The 18,431-nt window shown below is 41.3% G+C and overlaps 1 protein-coding gene across 3 annotated transcripts; it reads left to right on the top strand.

The window, feature by feature from the left end:
- The first annotated feature begins 4,325 nt into the window (after positions 1-4,325).
- On the top strand, positions 4,326-17,684 carry cnpy1 (canopy FGF signaling regulator 1). Of its 3 annotated transcripts, none has more exons than XM_026150543.1 (6): positions 4,326-4,439; positions 5,388-5,490; positions 6,362-6,477; positions 15,278-15,490; positions 17,116-17,215; positions 17,511-17,684. In XM_026150543.1, the coding sequence occupies exons 1-6, from the start codon at positions 4,341-4,343 to the stop codon at positions 17,549-17,551; spliced, it is 672 nt and encodes a 223-aa protein (XP_026006328.1). In that variant the 5' UTR covers positions 4,326-4,340; the 3' UTR covers positions 17,552-17,684. The 3 variants fall into 3 exon arrangements, with proteins under 3 accessions (XP_026006328.1, XP_026006329.1, XP_080148710.1); XM_026150544.2 differs by having other exon boundaries at positions 4,392-4,821; XM_080292584.1 differs by lacking the exon at positions 4,326-4,439 and adding an exon at positions 4,686-4,928.
- Positions 17,685-18,431: the final 747 nt, after the last annotated feature.

Here is an 18,431-nt window from a genome sequence, read left to right on the forward strand (position 1 = left end):
ATGTGTCTAATTGCTCTGCCAGAATGTAACTAGACTGTACAATGCCCAGCAGTAACTTTGCTGCTTTTCAATGTCAGTGTTGGGATCAAACCTACCAAAGCTCTTTTTCCTCTATATAGACAAAGCAACAGCCGATTTTTAGCTTCCCTGGAACCTGCTGTATACCTGTTATGGCCCTGGCCATATTCATTACAGTTTAGTATTTCTTCTGTGTGCTGTTTTGTGCATTAGTATGACCCTTCTTCTTTATCTCTGAGTCTCTCTCTCCAGGTCTCCTAATAATTGGTCAAATCCATGGCTTTAAATCCAGCCTTCAACATCACACACATTAGTGGAAGGATTGGCTGGATGTGATGCCATGCAGCTAAATTTAAAGACATGCAGCGGGAGCCACAGGCAGATGGGGCAATGGTTGTCAATGGTTTAACCCTGAATAAGTGTTCAAATACTTGGCTCCATCATTTCCAGTGATGGCCAGAGGTGGCAAATGTACAGCATATCTGTACTTAAGTAGAAGTACAGATACTAGTGTTAAAAATACTCCAGTAAAAAGTACAGTACTGATTCAACTTCTTTACTTGAGTAAAAGTAAAAAATAACTCTTTGGAAAATGTTTCTACCAGCAAAGCTAACTGAACTTCTTCCTATATTAAGGTAATAATAAAATAATGTTAGTAGATGGAAATACAAACTTTATTTCAGTCTCTCAACTTGAATCTGTAAAGTAGACCATGAGCAGAGAAAAAGAAGGAAAATTAAAAAAACAAACAAAAGCAAAACAGTAGCTCTATTTTGCCTACACTGCACTAAAGAGGAAAATGAGTAGGGAAGAGGTTAGAGTGGGTTTCAGCAGGTGGAGGATCCCTAAAATCACCTGTAATGGCTCAGTGTAGAGAAAAGAATCACAACTCACAATAATTTCTATTGTAGATTTTCCTAGTATACAGGCTGTGATTCAGCTACTTTAAGATGGCGATTTTAAGATGACGCGGCCACATCCAGACGCCTTCCTGACCGCTCCGTTCCGATTGTGCACCTTTTTAGTTTTTGCACAAGTTGAGGAGCGTGTCAGGTTACATTTCACTGTGTGTTATACTTGTATAACTATGCATGTGACGAATAAAGAACCTTGAACCTTGAGCTAACCTGCTGCTCTTTTTGGATATACACAACCGAAGTCAACAACTGGATTCAACCAAATGTCAGCTGATGTTTGATGAGTTGTCCTTTTTTTTCTATAAAGTTGTTATGAAGGTGGAATTCAGTAAATGAATCTCAGTACCATCAGCTTAACTTTAAATTAATCTCTGCAACACTTCATTTAAGCTAACTCTGACCATGAAACCACAGCTGCTGAAACCAGTCACACACACTTTAAATCCAACACAGTACAGCAAATTATCCTGTTTATCAGAGTATTTTCATGCAACCTTTAAAATGAATTAATGTTGCATGAAATAAATAAATAACACAGTAAGTCTACCTCAGTTCTTACCTTTAAATCTAACCTCTGTTGTCCGTCTCCTGTCCTGTTTTTCTGATCTTTCTCCATCTCTGAGTGAAGTTAATTCTCTTTCTTTTCTCTCCCTGTGAAATACAGCAACTGGACCTTTAGCCAGCAACACACTGTGAGACCGACTGCACACAAACACTTTGTTTGTTTGCTGATGTTTGTTGAGTATGTTGTTTGTATGTTGCATTTAAAATTGCCTGCCACAACATGTTATTGCCTTTATCCTCGCTCATCTTCTGTACTGCTAGGTAGATGTGGAAGTAACGCAAACGTAACTTATGGACACCTGCAGTCATTCTGGTGTCTAAAGGCTCGCAGTTGCAGATAAGATGCAAGAATCATGACTTCAATGGTGTGTATTGAAGACCTGTTGGACAGCTTCAAATACCTCGGAGTTCACATCACGCAGGACCTGTCATGGTCCTGTCACATCAACACCGTGGTGAAAAAGGCCCGTCAGCGTCTCTACCACCTCAGACGCTTGAGAGACTTCCAACTGCCCTCCAAGGTGCTCAGGAACCTTTACTCGTGCACCATAGAGAGCATCCTGGCGGGAAACATCTTAACCTGGTTCGGGAACAGCACCATGCAGGACAGACGAGCTCTACAGAGGGTTGTGCGGTCAGCTGAGCGCACCATCCGCTCCGAGCTCCCTGACCTGCACTCAATCTACAGCAGGCGGTGCTGGACCAAGGCCAGGAAGATCGTGAAGGACCTCAGCCATCCCAACAACAGACTGTTCTCTCTGCTGAGGTCAGGAAAGCGATTCCGCTCCCTGAAGACCAACACAGAGAGACTGAGGAGGAGCTTCTTCCCGCAGGCGATACGGTCTCTCAATCACACCACCACACAGTACTGACCCACACATATAGTTCTTACACACACACTGGACTTTCTGGACTTTGGTTTTGCACAACACTGGTCACTATATTCTTCATTTCCGGTTAATACTTGTACAGCTGCTGTTATTGTGTATATATTTATTTATATTTAGATTTCTTCATACATTCTTATATAGTTCTATATTGTGTATTTTGTTGTACAGTTATTTTATTTTCAACTTTAATTTATATATTTTATCTTATTCTTCCCAGTTAAATTTACCCTTCATTCTAATTTGTGTTGTACAGTTATTTCATTTTTAACCTTAATTTATATTTTATTCCTTCCTAGTTAAATTTACCCTTTTTAATTTTTCATATTTATTTCCTATCTTATTCATAGCCTTTTCCTTTTTTGTTTTCTTTAGGTCACGAGCGGTTGTCCAAGCATTTCACTACATATCGTACTGTGTATGACTGTGTACGTGACAAATAAAATTTGAATTTGAATTTTGAATTTGAAAAAACACCTTATGTCTCAAGCTCAATGACCTCAAGAGAGACTGAAGAAGAGAAGGCATGACCATCTTTAAGGGGACATACGGGGAGTGTGAACTTCATGCCAGAGGATTACTTCAACTTTTTCATATGGAATGCAGCTAAGCCTGTGCTTGCATGAGAAAAATCACTTATTGTATACAATTTTATAAACTATTGTTATAGTTATAGAGAAATTATCGTTGAAACACACACACACACACGCAGCAGCCAAAACATGTAAATAACATGTTGCCAGGTAACTAGAGTGTTGTTTTACACGTTCTGTGGTGTCATAATAACTCCTTTGGAGATTCAAGGTGTAAAGGTTTGTATATCTTTCTCTTTATGCCACAAACCCCAAAGGTCACTATTGATAAACTTATTTTAGGAAAAGTAATGGAATTTAAAGTTATGGCATTTCCATTTCACAGTTAGATACTTTAAAATGCAATGATGGACAAGAAAGGCAAGCAGCGCTTGCCTTGAAAACACACAAAAAAAACCCAATTAATTAAAATGTACTAAAAAGCGATCTTTGTCCTTTCCTCTTAAACAGTGCTGTTGTTTCTCCTTGCCTATATGTAAAAGTTACTGCTTGCTAATGTTAAAATGCCAAAGGAGTCAAAATGACACATTTGGCACCTCCAGTGCTAAACTTTTAACCTTGCAGAAACATTATTTGAAGCATCTTTTCGGCATTTAAACATTAAAAATTAAAACATTAAGATGTGCAGACGGATGTATGGCTGTACAATCTGAGAACACGATGCCTCTGCAAGCATACTAAGCAGCACACTGACAAATATCTTGACTATATTTGACCTTTTTAGCAATAGCAGACAGCTTTTAATCACCACTGCATGCCATACTGTATTGTGAACATTTACATCTACCTGTCCAATCGAGACTTTGATGTTAAAGATAAGATTCAATTAGCAGCAGGAAAACCAGGTCAGATCCCCCCGTAAAGACACCACCTGGCTCTTAGTCTCGCTCTCTCACGCATGCACAGGTGGGAAGTGAATTACAATGCGTTGCTTGATTAACCTCAGCATGGAGCTGAGCTGTTATGTTTAGAGAAGGAGAAGGAGCTCTTCAGTCAGATCCATTAGTATTTACGGCCACAGCATATCACTGTGGTGGTATATTTTCTATAGCACTGCAGTCGAAAGCTCGAAAGTCACATGCACGTAAATATCTTCTGAACAGTTGAATATATTCTATTTAAATTACATTTAGTTTTAACTGACTGTAACAGGAGATGGTTTATGTTTGGCGTAAATGAATGTAGTTGAATTTATTGCAGTACTGTTTATTTATTTTTGTATGAATTCACAAGTCACCACTGTGGTCTAAAGTCATCAGCACACTGAAGTCCGATTTCCACATTCTACCAAAGCGTCCAGGAGTCAGCGCCTGTAGACGCTGCGTCAGTTTGATTGGTCCATGCTCTTTGAGTTTGGAATATGATTGGCTGTCCACCTCTATGCCCGACTGAACGTGGCTACACCAGAGCCGAGCACGTCAAGACGACAAGCGAGCCGGAACTAGGTGTACTAAGAGAAGTAGGCCGAGTGTGCTTTTAAGATTGACGCATGATTTTTGTTATGATAAAGATATACTGAATAATTATTTCGAGACAAAGATTCCGACTTATTTTTTATTATTATTATTTTGTGTGTGAACTTTACTACCGCAATTCCCGCACAATAGTTAAATATCGAATATTTTTAGGGCAATGCCCTTTTACTTTGAAAGGCACACCCGGAAAGCTAACTGTTGTACTGTATGTGTCAGTGCTGTTACCTGTCAGTAAGTGAAGCAGAGATAGGCATGTACAGACAAATGAGCTGAGGACATGTCATTATTGTAGTAACAGCGCTGCTGCACCGAGTCCAGTCGGCTCCACGTCCGCTGTTAGCTGCTATAGCTCGCTTTCCTCGCAAGGTAAGACAAGCTACCAGCGCTCCCTCACTATTCCCGACGTGGACCGTACCTCGTAAACAAATGTGAAATCTTAAGACAAGTCTCGTATGGCGATCAAAATCCCAGCGGTGAGAACGCGTTGAAAATATTGTTAATATTTTACTTGTATGAGCCTACAATTCGGCATTCGCTAAGTCCATAAATAGTTCGTTTCAAGTACAGTTTGATCGGATTTATGCTTGCCTTTTCCGCAAGTGACCATACTGAACAACTACAGGTGACGTTTTAGGAAAAGCACTTGTTGATCCCTCCGTAAAGTTCCCAAAGTGCTCCCCTCTTTAAGGTTTCAGGTCTCAGTTTCAGTTGTGTACACGTGGAGGTAAAATAACACTTCAATAATGTATAAGCACACTAAACTTACTGAAAATATGATTTGCATTTAAATTGTATGTGGTTTGGGTTTTTTTTTAATACACAATATGTTGTGTTTTTTGAAATGTCTTCACACTTTAAGACTCTGTTACTTAGGTGTAGTATACTGAAATTTGATTTTAGTTTTTACTGTATATGCCTTTCTGTACTATTAGGCTATCAAGATGACTGCATGGGTTATTCAGATGATGGTGATGGTGCTCTCTGTCTTTACTGGCAGCAGCCAGGGGAAGAGGGACAAGGTGCTCTACTGTTCTGGTAAGTCATGCAGATCTGACAGAAGCTTTCTGTCTCAAAGAATATTGCTGCTATTTTAAGGAAAACCACAACTGAACTGCAATGCAAAACCATCTCACCAAGTAACTCCAGAGTTGGCAAAAGTACAGACATTCTGTGCTTAAGTACAAGTACAAATACTACTGTTAAAAAATACTTCAGTAAAGTTGAAGTGCTGATTCAACTTCTTTACTAAAGTAAACATAAAAACTGCAGGCTCAGAAATGTACTCAAAGTAATAAAGTGAAAAGTAGCTCTTTGGAGGATATTTCTATTTTCCTGCAAAGCTAACTGAACCTCATGCAATATTTATATGATAAAATAATATCAGTAGATGGGAATACAAACTGTAAAACTTTTTTAAAAATTCGTATTATACTCAGCTTGAATCTAAAGAAAAGGGACGGTGCGATTCCACATGTACAGACCCAATATCTGATTTAAAAACCTCATCAATCCTCATCTTTTAATCTAACCTCTCTTCTTCCTCTCCTGTCCCGTCTTTCTTATCTTGCACAGTGTGTTGTGCACAATAAATGCAAAAATGAGGAGAAATACTTACAACATGCACAAACATATGACCCACAGCATGTAATTAATTTGCATGAATGTAATGTTGTTGATATGCTGCTTAGAGATGCTGGTGGAGCCAGTGATAATCGATAAGGGAATCAAATCGGGAATCAATTCCCATCCATAGCATTTTGACCTTGTAGCACTTCCACAAACATCAGTATGAGACTGAATTCTGGATGATTTTTCATGTTACTTACGTACTGATGTTCACTAAATTCCAGGCTGTGAGCTGTTGCTTGTATTGTTTCCATCACTGAGGTTTACCTCTGTTTCCCAGCATGCAAGGCAATCGTGGATGAACTGAACCACTCAATCAGTCAGGTGGACCCAAAGAAAACCATCAATGTCGGCAGCTTTAGACTCAACCCTGATGGAACCATGAAAGACAAAAAGGTACTTTACGCCAGTGTTTACACACACACCACTCACTTGCCAAAGCCCCAACAGATGCTTCCTCATCGGTGACCCCCCTATGAGTAAAAAGTGGGAAGGAGGATCAAAGTTTTAACAGGAAGAAACCTCCAGGAGAACCAGGCCCAGGGAGGGGCAGCCATCTGTCGTGACTGATTGGGGTTGATGGGGGACGACAGGACAAAGATACACTTTTTAAGAGTTGCAGAAACCAGTAACAACTAAAGATTAAATACAGAGTGGTGTGTAAACACACAGTGAGTGCAGGTGAATCACAGTGCATCATGGCAGGCCCTCAGCAGCCTGGGTCTATTGCAGCATAACTGAGGGAGGACTCTGGGTCACCTGATCCATCCCTGACTATATTCTTAAAAAGTTAAAGTTTGAAGCTTAATCAGTGTCTGTCTCCCGAATCCACCAAAGAGGGGTCTTAAGGCTCTGCCTTCCATTCTATTTCTAAATATCCTATGAACCACATGTCTGAGAGTGAAGTGTTCTCTCTCGTCTTCATTATTCAAGACCTTGTATGCGAGAAGAATTTTAAAGTTCTGGGTTTAACTAGCCAATGAAGGGAAGCCATTACCGGTGAAATTTGCTTTCTTTTTCTAGGAATGACGTTTTCCAGCTCTAAGTGGAGCATTTTGGATCAACTGAAGGCTTTTCAAGGAGTTTTTAGGACAGCCTGATAACATTGAGTTACAATAGTCCACCCTCGAATAGATGCATAAACTAGTTTTTTAGCGTCACTCTAAGACAAAATGTTTTGAATTTCCTACACATTTGTTTAAAAAACTCTAAGGTTCCTCACAGTGTTACTGGAGGCCAAGGCAATGCAGTTCAGAGTAGGGCTGCTCAATTAATCAAATTTTAATCACGATTACAATCTGGGCTTTCAACGATCATTAAAAATGACTGAGCCGATTATTAGCCCCTCCCTCGTGCTTTACTCTCGCGCTGCTCTGTGTGGCAAATCGAGCGCACCTCTCTGCATTTCGAACACGTGTCACAACAATTAAGAGCAGCGGTCTCCAACCTTTTTTTGCGCCACGGACCGGTTTATGCCCGACAATATTTTCACGGACCGGCCTTTAAGGTGTCGCGGATAAATACAACAAAATAAAACTAGTACCGGTACCGAAAAAAGAAAATTTATTCATAACACACGTGGAAAGACCCAGGAAAACAGAGTAAACGATAAAAACGATAACAAAATAACGCTGAAAACCGATAAAAACCCTGAAAACTATACATTTCACACCTGAGCCTCAACGAACCAAACGACTCACGCACCGGTACCGGTCTGAGGCCCGGGGGTTGGGGACCGCTGATTAAGAGGACCCGAGGGAAGCTCGGAAAGCTAAGCAGAAGTTATTTGGAGAGGAGAGTGACTGCCGTTGGTTGAAAAGAGGTAAAAAACCTTCAGTGGTGTGGAAACATTATGGGTTCAGTCAGACGTGGATCAAGTGGACACAGTGTGTAAACTTTGCTACGGTGTCGTAGCTGCACCACAGAGCAACACTGCAAAGTTCACTAAACATAGATGTTTACATTTTTCATTTATTTTTTATATTGCAAACATTTGCACTGTTATCAGTATTTGCACTATTTTATATTATTTTTTGACAATCTTTAAAGTCATTATTCAATACATTGTTATTGTTAAATAAATATCACCAAAGAATCGAGATCTCAATTTCAGTGAAAATAATCGTGATCATCATTTTTGCCATAATCGAGCAGCCCTAGTTCAGAGTAAGCATCAAGAAATCTCGGGAAATCTTGGGATAAAAGGAAGGCTGGTGATTGGTCTATAATTAGCTAAGACCCCTTGTCTGTGAAGGTTCTCGGTCATCCAGGTCATCGTAGTTTAAGGAGCTTGGAAAGAAAAGCGTCTGGACTTTTTAAGTTACTTAAGTTACTTCTTAACTTAAGTTACTTCTTAAGTTAAGAAGTAACTTAAGTAAGTCCAGACGCTTTTCTTTCCAAGCTCCTTAGACTAAGACCCCTTGGTTTAACTGATGGCTTTTCAAGTAGCAGTTTAATTACTGCGAGCTAGAAGGTCTGTGGTACATTGCCCATTAATAGAGAGAGTTGATTAAAATAGAAATTGAAGCATAAATAAATAGTTGGACTTCTTTGAACAGTTTTGTAGGAATGGGTCCTAAAGACACGTTGATGGTTTGGTAGTTGCTGAAGTTAACTCGGAGAGATCAGTTAATTCTCAACACACTCTCACCAAACTCTCTGTACTTGCTAGCACATCTCCACGTTAAGCACTCTAAGCTGCTGCACATCCTTTCCATCTCGATCACCCCGCCTAGTCCATTTGTCCTTCCTGTTTAGCCAGTGAAATCAGAGCTGCTGGTTTGAGTGTATTAAACAGTTTGGGTATACTGTATGTAGCCATAGGGAACACAATAGACTACTTCCACAGTTTAGGGACTCATTTCTGCACACAAGACATGATAAATGTGTCATAAAACACATGACCAAGTTGCTATGCATTCTTCAGCAGTCTTCCTGTAATCCCATCCGACCCGAGGCTCTTATTTGCCTTTGATTTTTTTCAAAGACTGACTGAACATCATGTACATTTTAACAGTGCAATCGGGGTACAAGGAGCCATTTCTACATAGATGCTGTGATTAACAGATGCGGTCTTTTCATGGAGGAGTCGATTGATCTTTGTTGTTACTGTGGCTGTGTGCATGACACTGTGTGAGTGCAGAAGATTGATCCAGGCTATTGTCCTGCTGTAATGAGGTCACCCCCCCCCCCCCCTGGAACTATGACGTTTCCTGTTGCTCAGAGGCCAGAAAATCATGAGGTTTACAGCTATACTATTGATTTCTGGAGCTTTAGCGTTTGTTGTGACTATCACTATCACGATAACTGCACCGATCAGTGTGTGCACGTAGGCGTCGACACCTACAGGCAAATTCAGAATCACAGATCTTGCCTTATGACAACTGTTTTCAACACTGATATTACCAGCTCAGTGTAGCCATTAGATGTTCTGTGTGACGACATAAGTCATCAAGTTTTACTGCATAATTTTCCTCAAAACAAAGTCCAAACTATCCTCTAAGCATTTACATGTATCCTGATTAGAGTTAGAAAACAGCATTCCAGTCACCCAGCAGGGAGAATGAGCTTCCTCCAGCAGTGAGCTCCTGCTCTACTCTGAGCTGACACTTTCCTCTACCTGTTGTATTATCTGGTCAATCAGATGTTATTGAGCCACATAAGAAGCCAAACCTTGATCCCATGCCCTCCCGGCTCCCTTCTTTTCAGCAGCTTTTGACCTAGTGTGAATCAGAGAGGGAGGGATGTCACAGCTTAGATGCCATCAGTGAGGAGGATTTGCAGGTTTTAAGTCTCTGCTCTTTGGCCTTGTCACAGTAGGACTTCCTGGGAGTATGGGGCTGCTCTGTGCCACAAAAGTTAAACCTGCCTGCCACAACAATGCCACATTTAAGGCTTCCAAAGACATTGAACTTAGTTGGAGCGGGTTGATCTCATAGTGAACGGTGGGAAGTCATGCATTGAGAATGAGAGGATGCACAATAGCATGCTGACACAATGACACATAATATCATGGTCTAGAAATGTGACTCAGTGAGGTGACAGTCATTTTTTTTTTTAATCCAACAAGGATCTTTTATTTTTCCTTGGAGGTTTCTTAAAGGAATAGTCTAACTTCCAAACAAATTTCCTTTCTTTGCTTACTGTTTGATTTGGTTGATATCAGTCTCATGTCTGAGACTCTTACTGCACACGGCATTAAAAAAAACAGCGACAACCCTCAGGGCAACAAAATGAACCCATTGTTGGAGTGCCAAGTTTTGGGACTTCCAAAAGTCAGTCAGTCCCAATAAAATTCCACGTTAACTTGACCTGCTAAACAGCATAAAAAGCATGTTTGAAGTTTCCCACTTCACACCGTTATTGATGTATGAGACTAGTATTTCATTATTCAACTTGTCATGTCTCAGGTCTCTTTTGTCTTCCTCCCCTCACCCCAACCGCTGTTGCACCTGTGCAGCACATAATACACCTTCTAACTTGGCAACATTAGTAGCTAACTTGGCGCTCCTGCTTATTATATAAATATGGTATCTTTTGGCTCTTAAAAACACAACAACAGCGACAACATGGCGAATGTTGAAGCCTTAACGTGAATTCTAAAGCCAGTGGGGAACACTGTGGTGGCTACATTCATCAGTTTGTGGACAGGACATGTTCTTCTGTGAGCTCCAGAGGCAGCGTTAGCATTGTGAACGGCCTTTGGGGCCCAGGCCCATCCAAAAGGATGACTGTGCCCCCTCAGCTGAATTCTACTGACTTACTTTTACAACTATAGGTAAAATTAATCGTTGTACAATAATAATTGTTATTGTAGTAACAACCAAACCCATATTAATAATTTGGTCAATAGCAATTTACTATTTCATTGTAGATGCTCTAAAGTTAGTGAGTCTAATTCCCTCCTGTCAGAGTTGATTGCCTGTCTAGTCCATCTTCTGAGGTGCTGACCCTGTTTAGAGGTGCTCGTAGATGTATGTTTGAAGTTTGGACAGTGTAGAAGGTCAAAAACACAACATGTGAACAGCCAGATTTTCCCTAGTTCAAGTCTTCATGATGGCTTTAGTGGATTTTATGAGATCATCACTAAGCCAGCATTTGATGTATTTCATCGTGGCATATCAAAAGTCAGCTGTCACTAGAGATGAAATATGATAAACCAGATCTGATCAGATGCTGAAAGGTTAAATACACTGGACTTCTTTCTGATTTCTAAGAATCACTTAGAAATAAATCACAGAAACTGGAGCATCACGAGACTTTCTAACCAAGTTTTCTAACCTCTGGCTAGTTTTTTTAAAATCTGGCTAATGAGAATAAACAGCATTATCAGCCTAAATTTAAAAGCACTATGAGAGCACAATTACAGTGAGAAAGGACCATTTGAGTGCTTTGAAATAATAATAATAATAATAATGGATACTTTATTGATCCCCATGGGGAAATTACTTGTTTTTCTCTGCATTTGACCCATTCACTCAGTGAAGCAGTGGGCAGCCCACTAAGCAGGCGCCCGGGGAGCAGTGTGTAGGGACGGTACCTTGCTCAGGGGTACCTCAGGGTAGCCGTTAAGTGGATTCGAACCGCCGACCTTCCGATCATGGGGCGACCACTTTACCTACTGAGCTATCCCTGCCCATGTACTCACATTTACCACTGTAACAAACTAAGGAATGACTAAACTTACCTGACCATGAACACAACAGCCTGTAAAATGCCTCCACTCCTCTGTTAAAATACATAGAATATTATTTTATTCTGGATTTAAATATTTCAAAGACAAAAGATTTTTTACCACTTATTTTCAATACAATATGAAGTACCCAGATAACTTGAGCAAAATATCGTGCGACACATCCAGTTAAAAACAGTCTGGCATGAAGTAAAATGATACAAGGAAGCTTTAAATCTGCAGTTTTCAACTGTTAAAACAATAACTCTAGTTATGCTTGCTCCTCAGTAGAGCTAGCTAGATGCTAAAGTAATGTGACCAAGGCTTTCCCGGCGTGTGCACAAACACATGATAGGGACGAGGAGGAAAAAGGACCTCTTGTGGATGTAAGCAGAACCGTGGGATGAAGCTTTTCTCCACGGGCTAAACTCTAAGCAAAGTTGTGGCACAAGAACAATGATATTAAGTATCAATCCGCCCATCAGATTTAAACACTCACTAGGTGCTTCTGTCATATTCTTTGCTTTTGCCAGTTTTGTTTATGTTCATCAGTGCCATGTCTTACTCTTGTAGTATCTCCGGTTTGGCCTATAATATGGTCCTTTACACCACAGAAAAAGAAGGAGCTTGTGGAGCTTAGCGTACTGTTGAGAAAGTCTTCTCACCTGACTTCTGACAAGAGTGAAGAAGCTTTACCGCCAAACAGTGTTTCAGTCCTTGTGCTGACTCTGCTCGCCACTATCTTCCAAACTGCTGACATCAAGAAGCCCTGGTTTATGATTTAGAGCTCCTATAAAGACGCATAGCATTTCCATTCAGAATGACCAGCTGGTTACTATTAGCTTTACTACTCTATCATAATGAAGTAATATTATTACTGTTAGACCTTTATCAACGACTGCTATTAGAAAATTTGGGATTTAAATGATATATAAAGGTCAAAAATACATTTTAGGTTCTCCTTCCACTTGCTGCCAATGTGACATTATTATTGTTATTTTATTGTTTATTATCATTATTATTATTGTTAATTTATGGGTCTTCATTGGCCAGAACAATGACATTGAAAGGCCCCTGTCCACAGTGGTGCAATAATGGCTCCCTGTCCAATGGGAATTGAATGGAGGATAGCTTCCCTGAGAAGCCTATTCTCTGGGCCAACCAGTCACACCCCACTACCACCTCAGCCACCACCCCCCACCCCATTCTTCAAACAACACTGTGACTGACAGCTCCCTTTCACACGGCTGCAACTGGCAAGGAAGGGCTTTAATTCCAAACCATTTTGTAGCATGGCATGATAATGACTTAGACCCAAGCCCATGGATTGACATGGTTTTATTGTAGGGCCGGGGAGAGCAGCCCTTTTCTTCTCTTTTTTCATGCTGTTTGGATGAGATTGAGGATTTAGTTTTATATTCAGTTTCATTCTCATATAATCATATATATAAAAAGAAAGATATGACTGACATGATGACAATACAGGAACATGTATTATCAATTATTTCTGCAATGAATCAGTTAATTAAACCTGTGAATGTTGCATTGTCAAACATGTACTGTTTTTAAGTCAAACTCCAAAGTATTACATTTGTGCAACAGCTTCAACAGATGATGCTATATATGAGTATTGTTTCTACTGAATGTGCCTTCAGTAGCACTTAAGCTGCCGTTCAGTAATGACTCACTAAATACAGGCTGCGGTCAAACCTACCAACTAAACCTTAATCTGACTGCTGAAGCTGGGACTTTAAACAATGATGAGAAATGACTAACTGAAATATGCAAATATAAACTATGACTTGTCATTTATATTATTATTATAAGCCTTCCGTCAAATTGGCATGGATATTAGAGTGTAATAAAAAACGAACCTAGCAAGCTTCAGGTAAAGATGATTTTGTGAAAACAGATCATGTGTTCTTCAAAATCATTAAAACAGTGGCGGCTTCTGCACATTCTCAAATTAGCTTTTTAAAAGCTTGGTGGGAAAAAAACCAAGGTATTTAAATATGTCAACATGGTTCTAGGAAAAGTGTGACCAGCATCAATTAATTGACCAAGTTTTAATCCAATAAACAAAAAATTCAGTCATTGAGTGAAAGAAATGACAGCACTGATGCCAAAGTCACCACAAGCAAGTTTTGATTGATAGGCGAGCCTCATCGCCACTGCTCTACATGACCTACATCCCCTAGTGCCTGGCCCTTCCAACCTTTAGCCCTGTGCTGTAACACCTTCTGTCGACCAGCCAACTTTCTTCCTTCTTCCTCAGCACACTGTTAGCAACCCTAACAGTGTTGTCAGGCTCAGGGTCTTCTGCAAGGATTAATGCAGCGTCGGAGAGCTCAGGTGGTTCTAATTGTCAGAGGAATCGCTGGCTGGTTTTGCTCTACTACCCAAAATTTCAGTTTGCTGAGCAGGAAGAGGCAAAGATTTGATGAAAGACAGATGGCAGAGCAGTCCTTTGTCACATCATCACATCTCAAAGTGTGTGTGTGTGTGTGTGTGTGTGTGTGTGTGTGTGTGTGTGTGTGTGTGTGCGTGTGCGTGCGTGCGTGCGTGCGTGTGTGAGATCAGTATGGCTGGTTAGAGAAACAGAAGAAGAAACAAAGGCTGAGAGTATAATTTATCTATCATTATAAGATCCAGTTCATCTGCAAGAGGCTCAAAAACGCTCCCTTCTTCCTCTGTGTTCTCTCACCACCCAAACTGTCCCCCACCCCCAACCTCCGTCCTGCCACTCTTTGACCAAAGAAAACAAGGAAGATTTCCTCCTTTGATCGTCAGAGGATGGAGGGGCTGAATGGGCCAAAAGACAGCGCAGAGGCAGGGTGGGGGCCGAGGAGATGAGCCGTTTACCCTGCACTTGGCTTCTGTTGAGGCCTTCTGCTTCTCCCATCTCCTCCTCCTACGACCCCACCCTTCTCTGGATCCCAACCCCTCTTTTTGCTAGTTCGAGGTATAACAAACACTGAAACCCACCCCTCCCCTACTTCACCCTTTTCAGTGCCCTATCCTTGCATCTTCACCCCTGGGCGTCACCCCTGTCACCCAATATCCTTCCGGGGATGGAGGGAGCAGAGCACAGCACCTGTCTTGACCCGTCTAGACACCACCGCCCTGTTGATTTGTCTTGAAAGGGATGGGTGGTGGAAGAGCATAGCTGAGTTTGGATGGAGGGTTGGGGAGGGTATTCATGCAGGTTAAAAGTCAAAGTTGGAGGGTGAGGTATTTCAGCGTTGATGGAGAAAACACAGCGGAAACAAGAGGCCACCCCACTGACCCACCCTGAGGCCTGTGGTGTAACACAGCTAACACTAGGCCAACCCAGAGTCTTTTCTTTTTTGCCATGATGCAGCTGTGCTGTTTTGGTCTATCCGGCACGAGTTCTTAGACGTTTCAACGTGGCAATCGGGTATTGGAAACATGAGACAATGGCTACACGGTCCAAGAAGAAGCCGTGCTGGAACATGCCAGTCCAACATGATGATTCCCTCCTCTCTCTTTGGTTTGATTTGCCAGGTCCCATTCGCTCGCTCGGAGACTCACCTCAGCGAGCTTCTGGACAGCGTGTGCAACAGTATGAGTGACTATGCACTCTATGTGGATCCCATCACCCAGCACAAGCAGTACAGGAGGTTTGCTCCCAGAAGCAGTGCTTCCACCGACGACTTCCCCGACTTTAAGAACTTCCAGTTTGATGGGCCAGAGGCGTCCAATGACATCAAATTCGCAGTGAGTGGAAACATGCACTGAAAACAATGTTTTTAAGTAGAACTATAGTATAGTTAGAACTGCAGCCTAGTTCAGGATCATGTACAGAAGCATTGGAAGCATTTCCAGGCCAATTTCATCCATTGCTATGTATTAAGAATCAAAAAACAAAGAAAATTCTCAGAGTTGCTAATTTTGAAACAAGTTGTTCAATAAATGAAGATGTACATTTAAAATTGGAGGCGGTGATTATGACAACCCTGCATCAGTCGGTTTCCAGCGCCGTCCAATCGAAAACAACACGTTTTGTATAGCAGAAGCATTACAAGGTAGTCATACAGTTACTTAGATGTGTAATCTAAATACACGTTTGCTATTTTCATCAATCTATCAGTTGGGACAAAATGTTAGACTAGAAAATCGGATAGTTGCAGTAATGCTATTATTGAAATTCCTTTTATATTTTTATTTATTTTAGTAAATTAATTATTAATCGGTTTGTTAAGCTCACATTGTCAAAATTAACAAAAGTATGCATTTTATTCTAGGCATTTTCGTATATGGATACTTTTATGTAGATGTATATTTCATGTTATTTAAAATAATTGCTCCTATGCAGAAAAAATAGTCTGTTTAAAACACACTACTTGAGCTACAGACAGATGAGAAATGAAAGAAAAACCCAGAACAATAACGTGGCGACCTGCCACATCAGCGTCAGAGCTCCTCGCCATTTATTCTTGCAGTAGACGTTGGAACAGAATTAGATATCGCCTTTTGGGGTTTTTTGATGGTGGTGGTGGAGCATGATGTCAGTAAAACTAGAAAACAGCTAAATAAATACAAGTATATTACTCTTTTATGTCTGACATTGTTCCGAAATCAATTTTCATATTCTTTAAACCGTTCAAAGACGCTGTGTCACATAGAACAAGTGTGTCTACATAGCAGTGACCCTTCTTTTGATACAAATGGCCCCCTGTAGCATAATGGAGCCAACGGAGCTCTTCACTGTAGGGGTCAGTGATTCAGGGTTTTCCTTTAATTTGTCATGCGTTTGTAGTGTGGCCAGTTGGTTGTGCCAGCCATTTCACCTGCCTTCAATTTGAGAAAGTACTTGATATCACCAGTCACTGCAGAAAACCCGGTCAGTGAGCCATGATTGGATTTAGTGACGTGTAGACTGAACAGCTGTGAGCTTCACCACGACGCACCATGGCGGCTTCACGTGACCGAGGGGTCTGAAGGAATTAATAGGACAGATGAAACAACAGACACGGGGAAAAGTTTGTGGTTTATTCTGAAGTTGGATTGCATCACGAGTGTGATTGGGTGAGCCAGCTCCCACTGAAAGCTGCTGCTTTAATAAACAGCTTCGGACTCGCATCACAGCCACTTTTGTACTTTTTATTCACCACCATGTTCCTCGCTAAAGAAAAAGCAGCTGGAGCAGAAGTCGAATTCATAAAAAGCGAGGAAGGGTGCTTTCACAGAGTCTTCGAAATGGATGAGCGGTTCGATAAACAGGAGAGAAACGTGGCCGCCGCCGCCATGCAAATGGCGTGCCCACAGTGTGTGAAAGATGTGTGTTGTGCATGTATGGTCGAAGCACACTTTGACCAGTGTTTGCTGCGTCTGTGTCTCAGTGTGAAACGCTGGTGGAGGAGTTGGAGGAAGAAATCATCTCTGTGCTGAGCCGGGACAGGCAGGAGAACGTGCACGAGGAGCTGTGCAGCAGAGTCTCAGGTAGCAGCTATGCTTCACACGCGCACTCTCACAGAGCTCACACACACACACACACACACACACACACACACACACACACACACACACACACACACACACACACACACACACACAGCTGTGGAAGCTGCTCGGGTTTGGCGTCCACAGCATTCAGTAACAGCAGAGGCCAGTGTCAGCACAGCTCAGTAGCCTCAGTGTAGGTCAGTGTTAGCTATTTGTGTCTTTAGATGGTGGCACATTTTCGGGTTGTGGAACATAAACACTGATGTGTTTGTCGTCATGCTTTTCCTTTCAGACTACTGTGAAGACAGCAGCCGTGCTAACGAGGAATTGTAGCATCACACTGGATTTTCGGTGCAGCGAGGAGAGACCAGCTTTGACACACATTTCTGAGAAAAGGGTTTTGATAAAAAATGTTTGACAAACAACTGAGACTATTTTAAGTAAATAAAAACCAAATGTTGAGAAAGCACAGTGTTCATTTTTGTCTCTGCATGCTGCTCACACCACAGTATATTAACCAGACCTACAGTAACTGTTTGTTGGTGCGAGTTCCACATATCAAAAGTTAAGATAGTGGTCTCCACAGTTAGTCAGCTGATCAGTTTATCTGGCAAAACTCTTTTCTGCTCTCTGTCACAGTCTGGCTTTATCACCAAGTCCAGGAAAAACATTTGGATTTCTTTGTTTTTTTTTATAGAAAAAAAATACACATTATTTCCTTCCTTTGCACACACCATAAACATCCATGGGAGATAAATCTGTTAGTGTGGAATTGTAGACTGCTGGATGATAGTGCTGACTCTAAATGTTCACAGAAGCTAAATGTATTGTGTCAGTGTGAACATGCAGCTTTCAAATTGCTGTATCTTTTCACAAAGACTAGCAGGTGGACAGACCCGAGCCACAACTCAAGCATCTGTTATCTGATTGGACCAGACTTAACAGCAGCTGATTGGTTGAAAACTTTGCATTGATATGCTAAAGGCGGCCGCATGCAGGGGAACCAGAGAGTGCGTTATACTGACGCTGCTTTGTGCCGATTCTGTAGCTTGGTTGGGTTCGCAATAAAAAGGAGACCGAACAAGTGCTGATGGTTATTATATATAATGCATTACTGGGCTGTCATTAAGTGTGACCTGCGCCTCTCCTGAGCACTGGGGGCTGGGTCTTCAGGGAATGGGTATATAGTATCTTTACTTCATTATGCATCGCT

The sequence above is a fragment of the Astatotilapia calliptera genome, chromosome 18 (assembly GCF_964374335.1).
Source record: "Astatotilapia calliptera chromosome 18, fAstCal68.1, whole genome shotgun sequence".
Taxonomy (NCBI): domain Eukaryota; kingdom Metazoa; phylum Chordata; class Actinopteri; order Cichliformes; family Cichlidae; genus Astatotilapia; species Astatotilapia calliptera.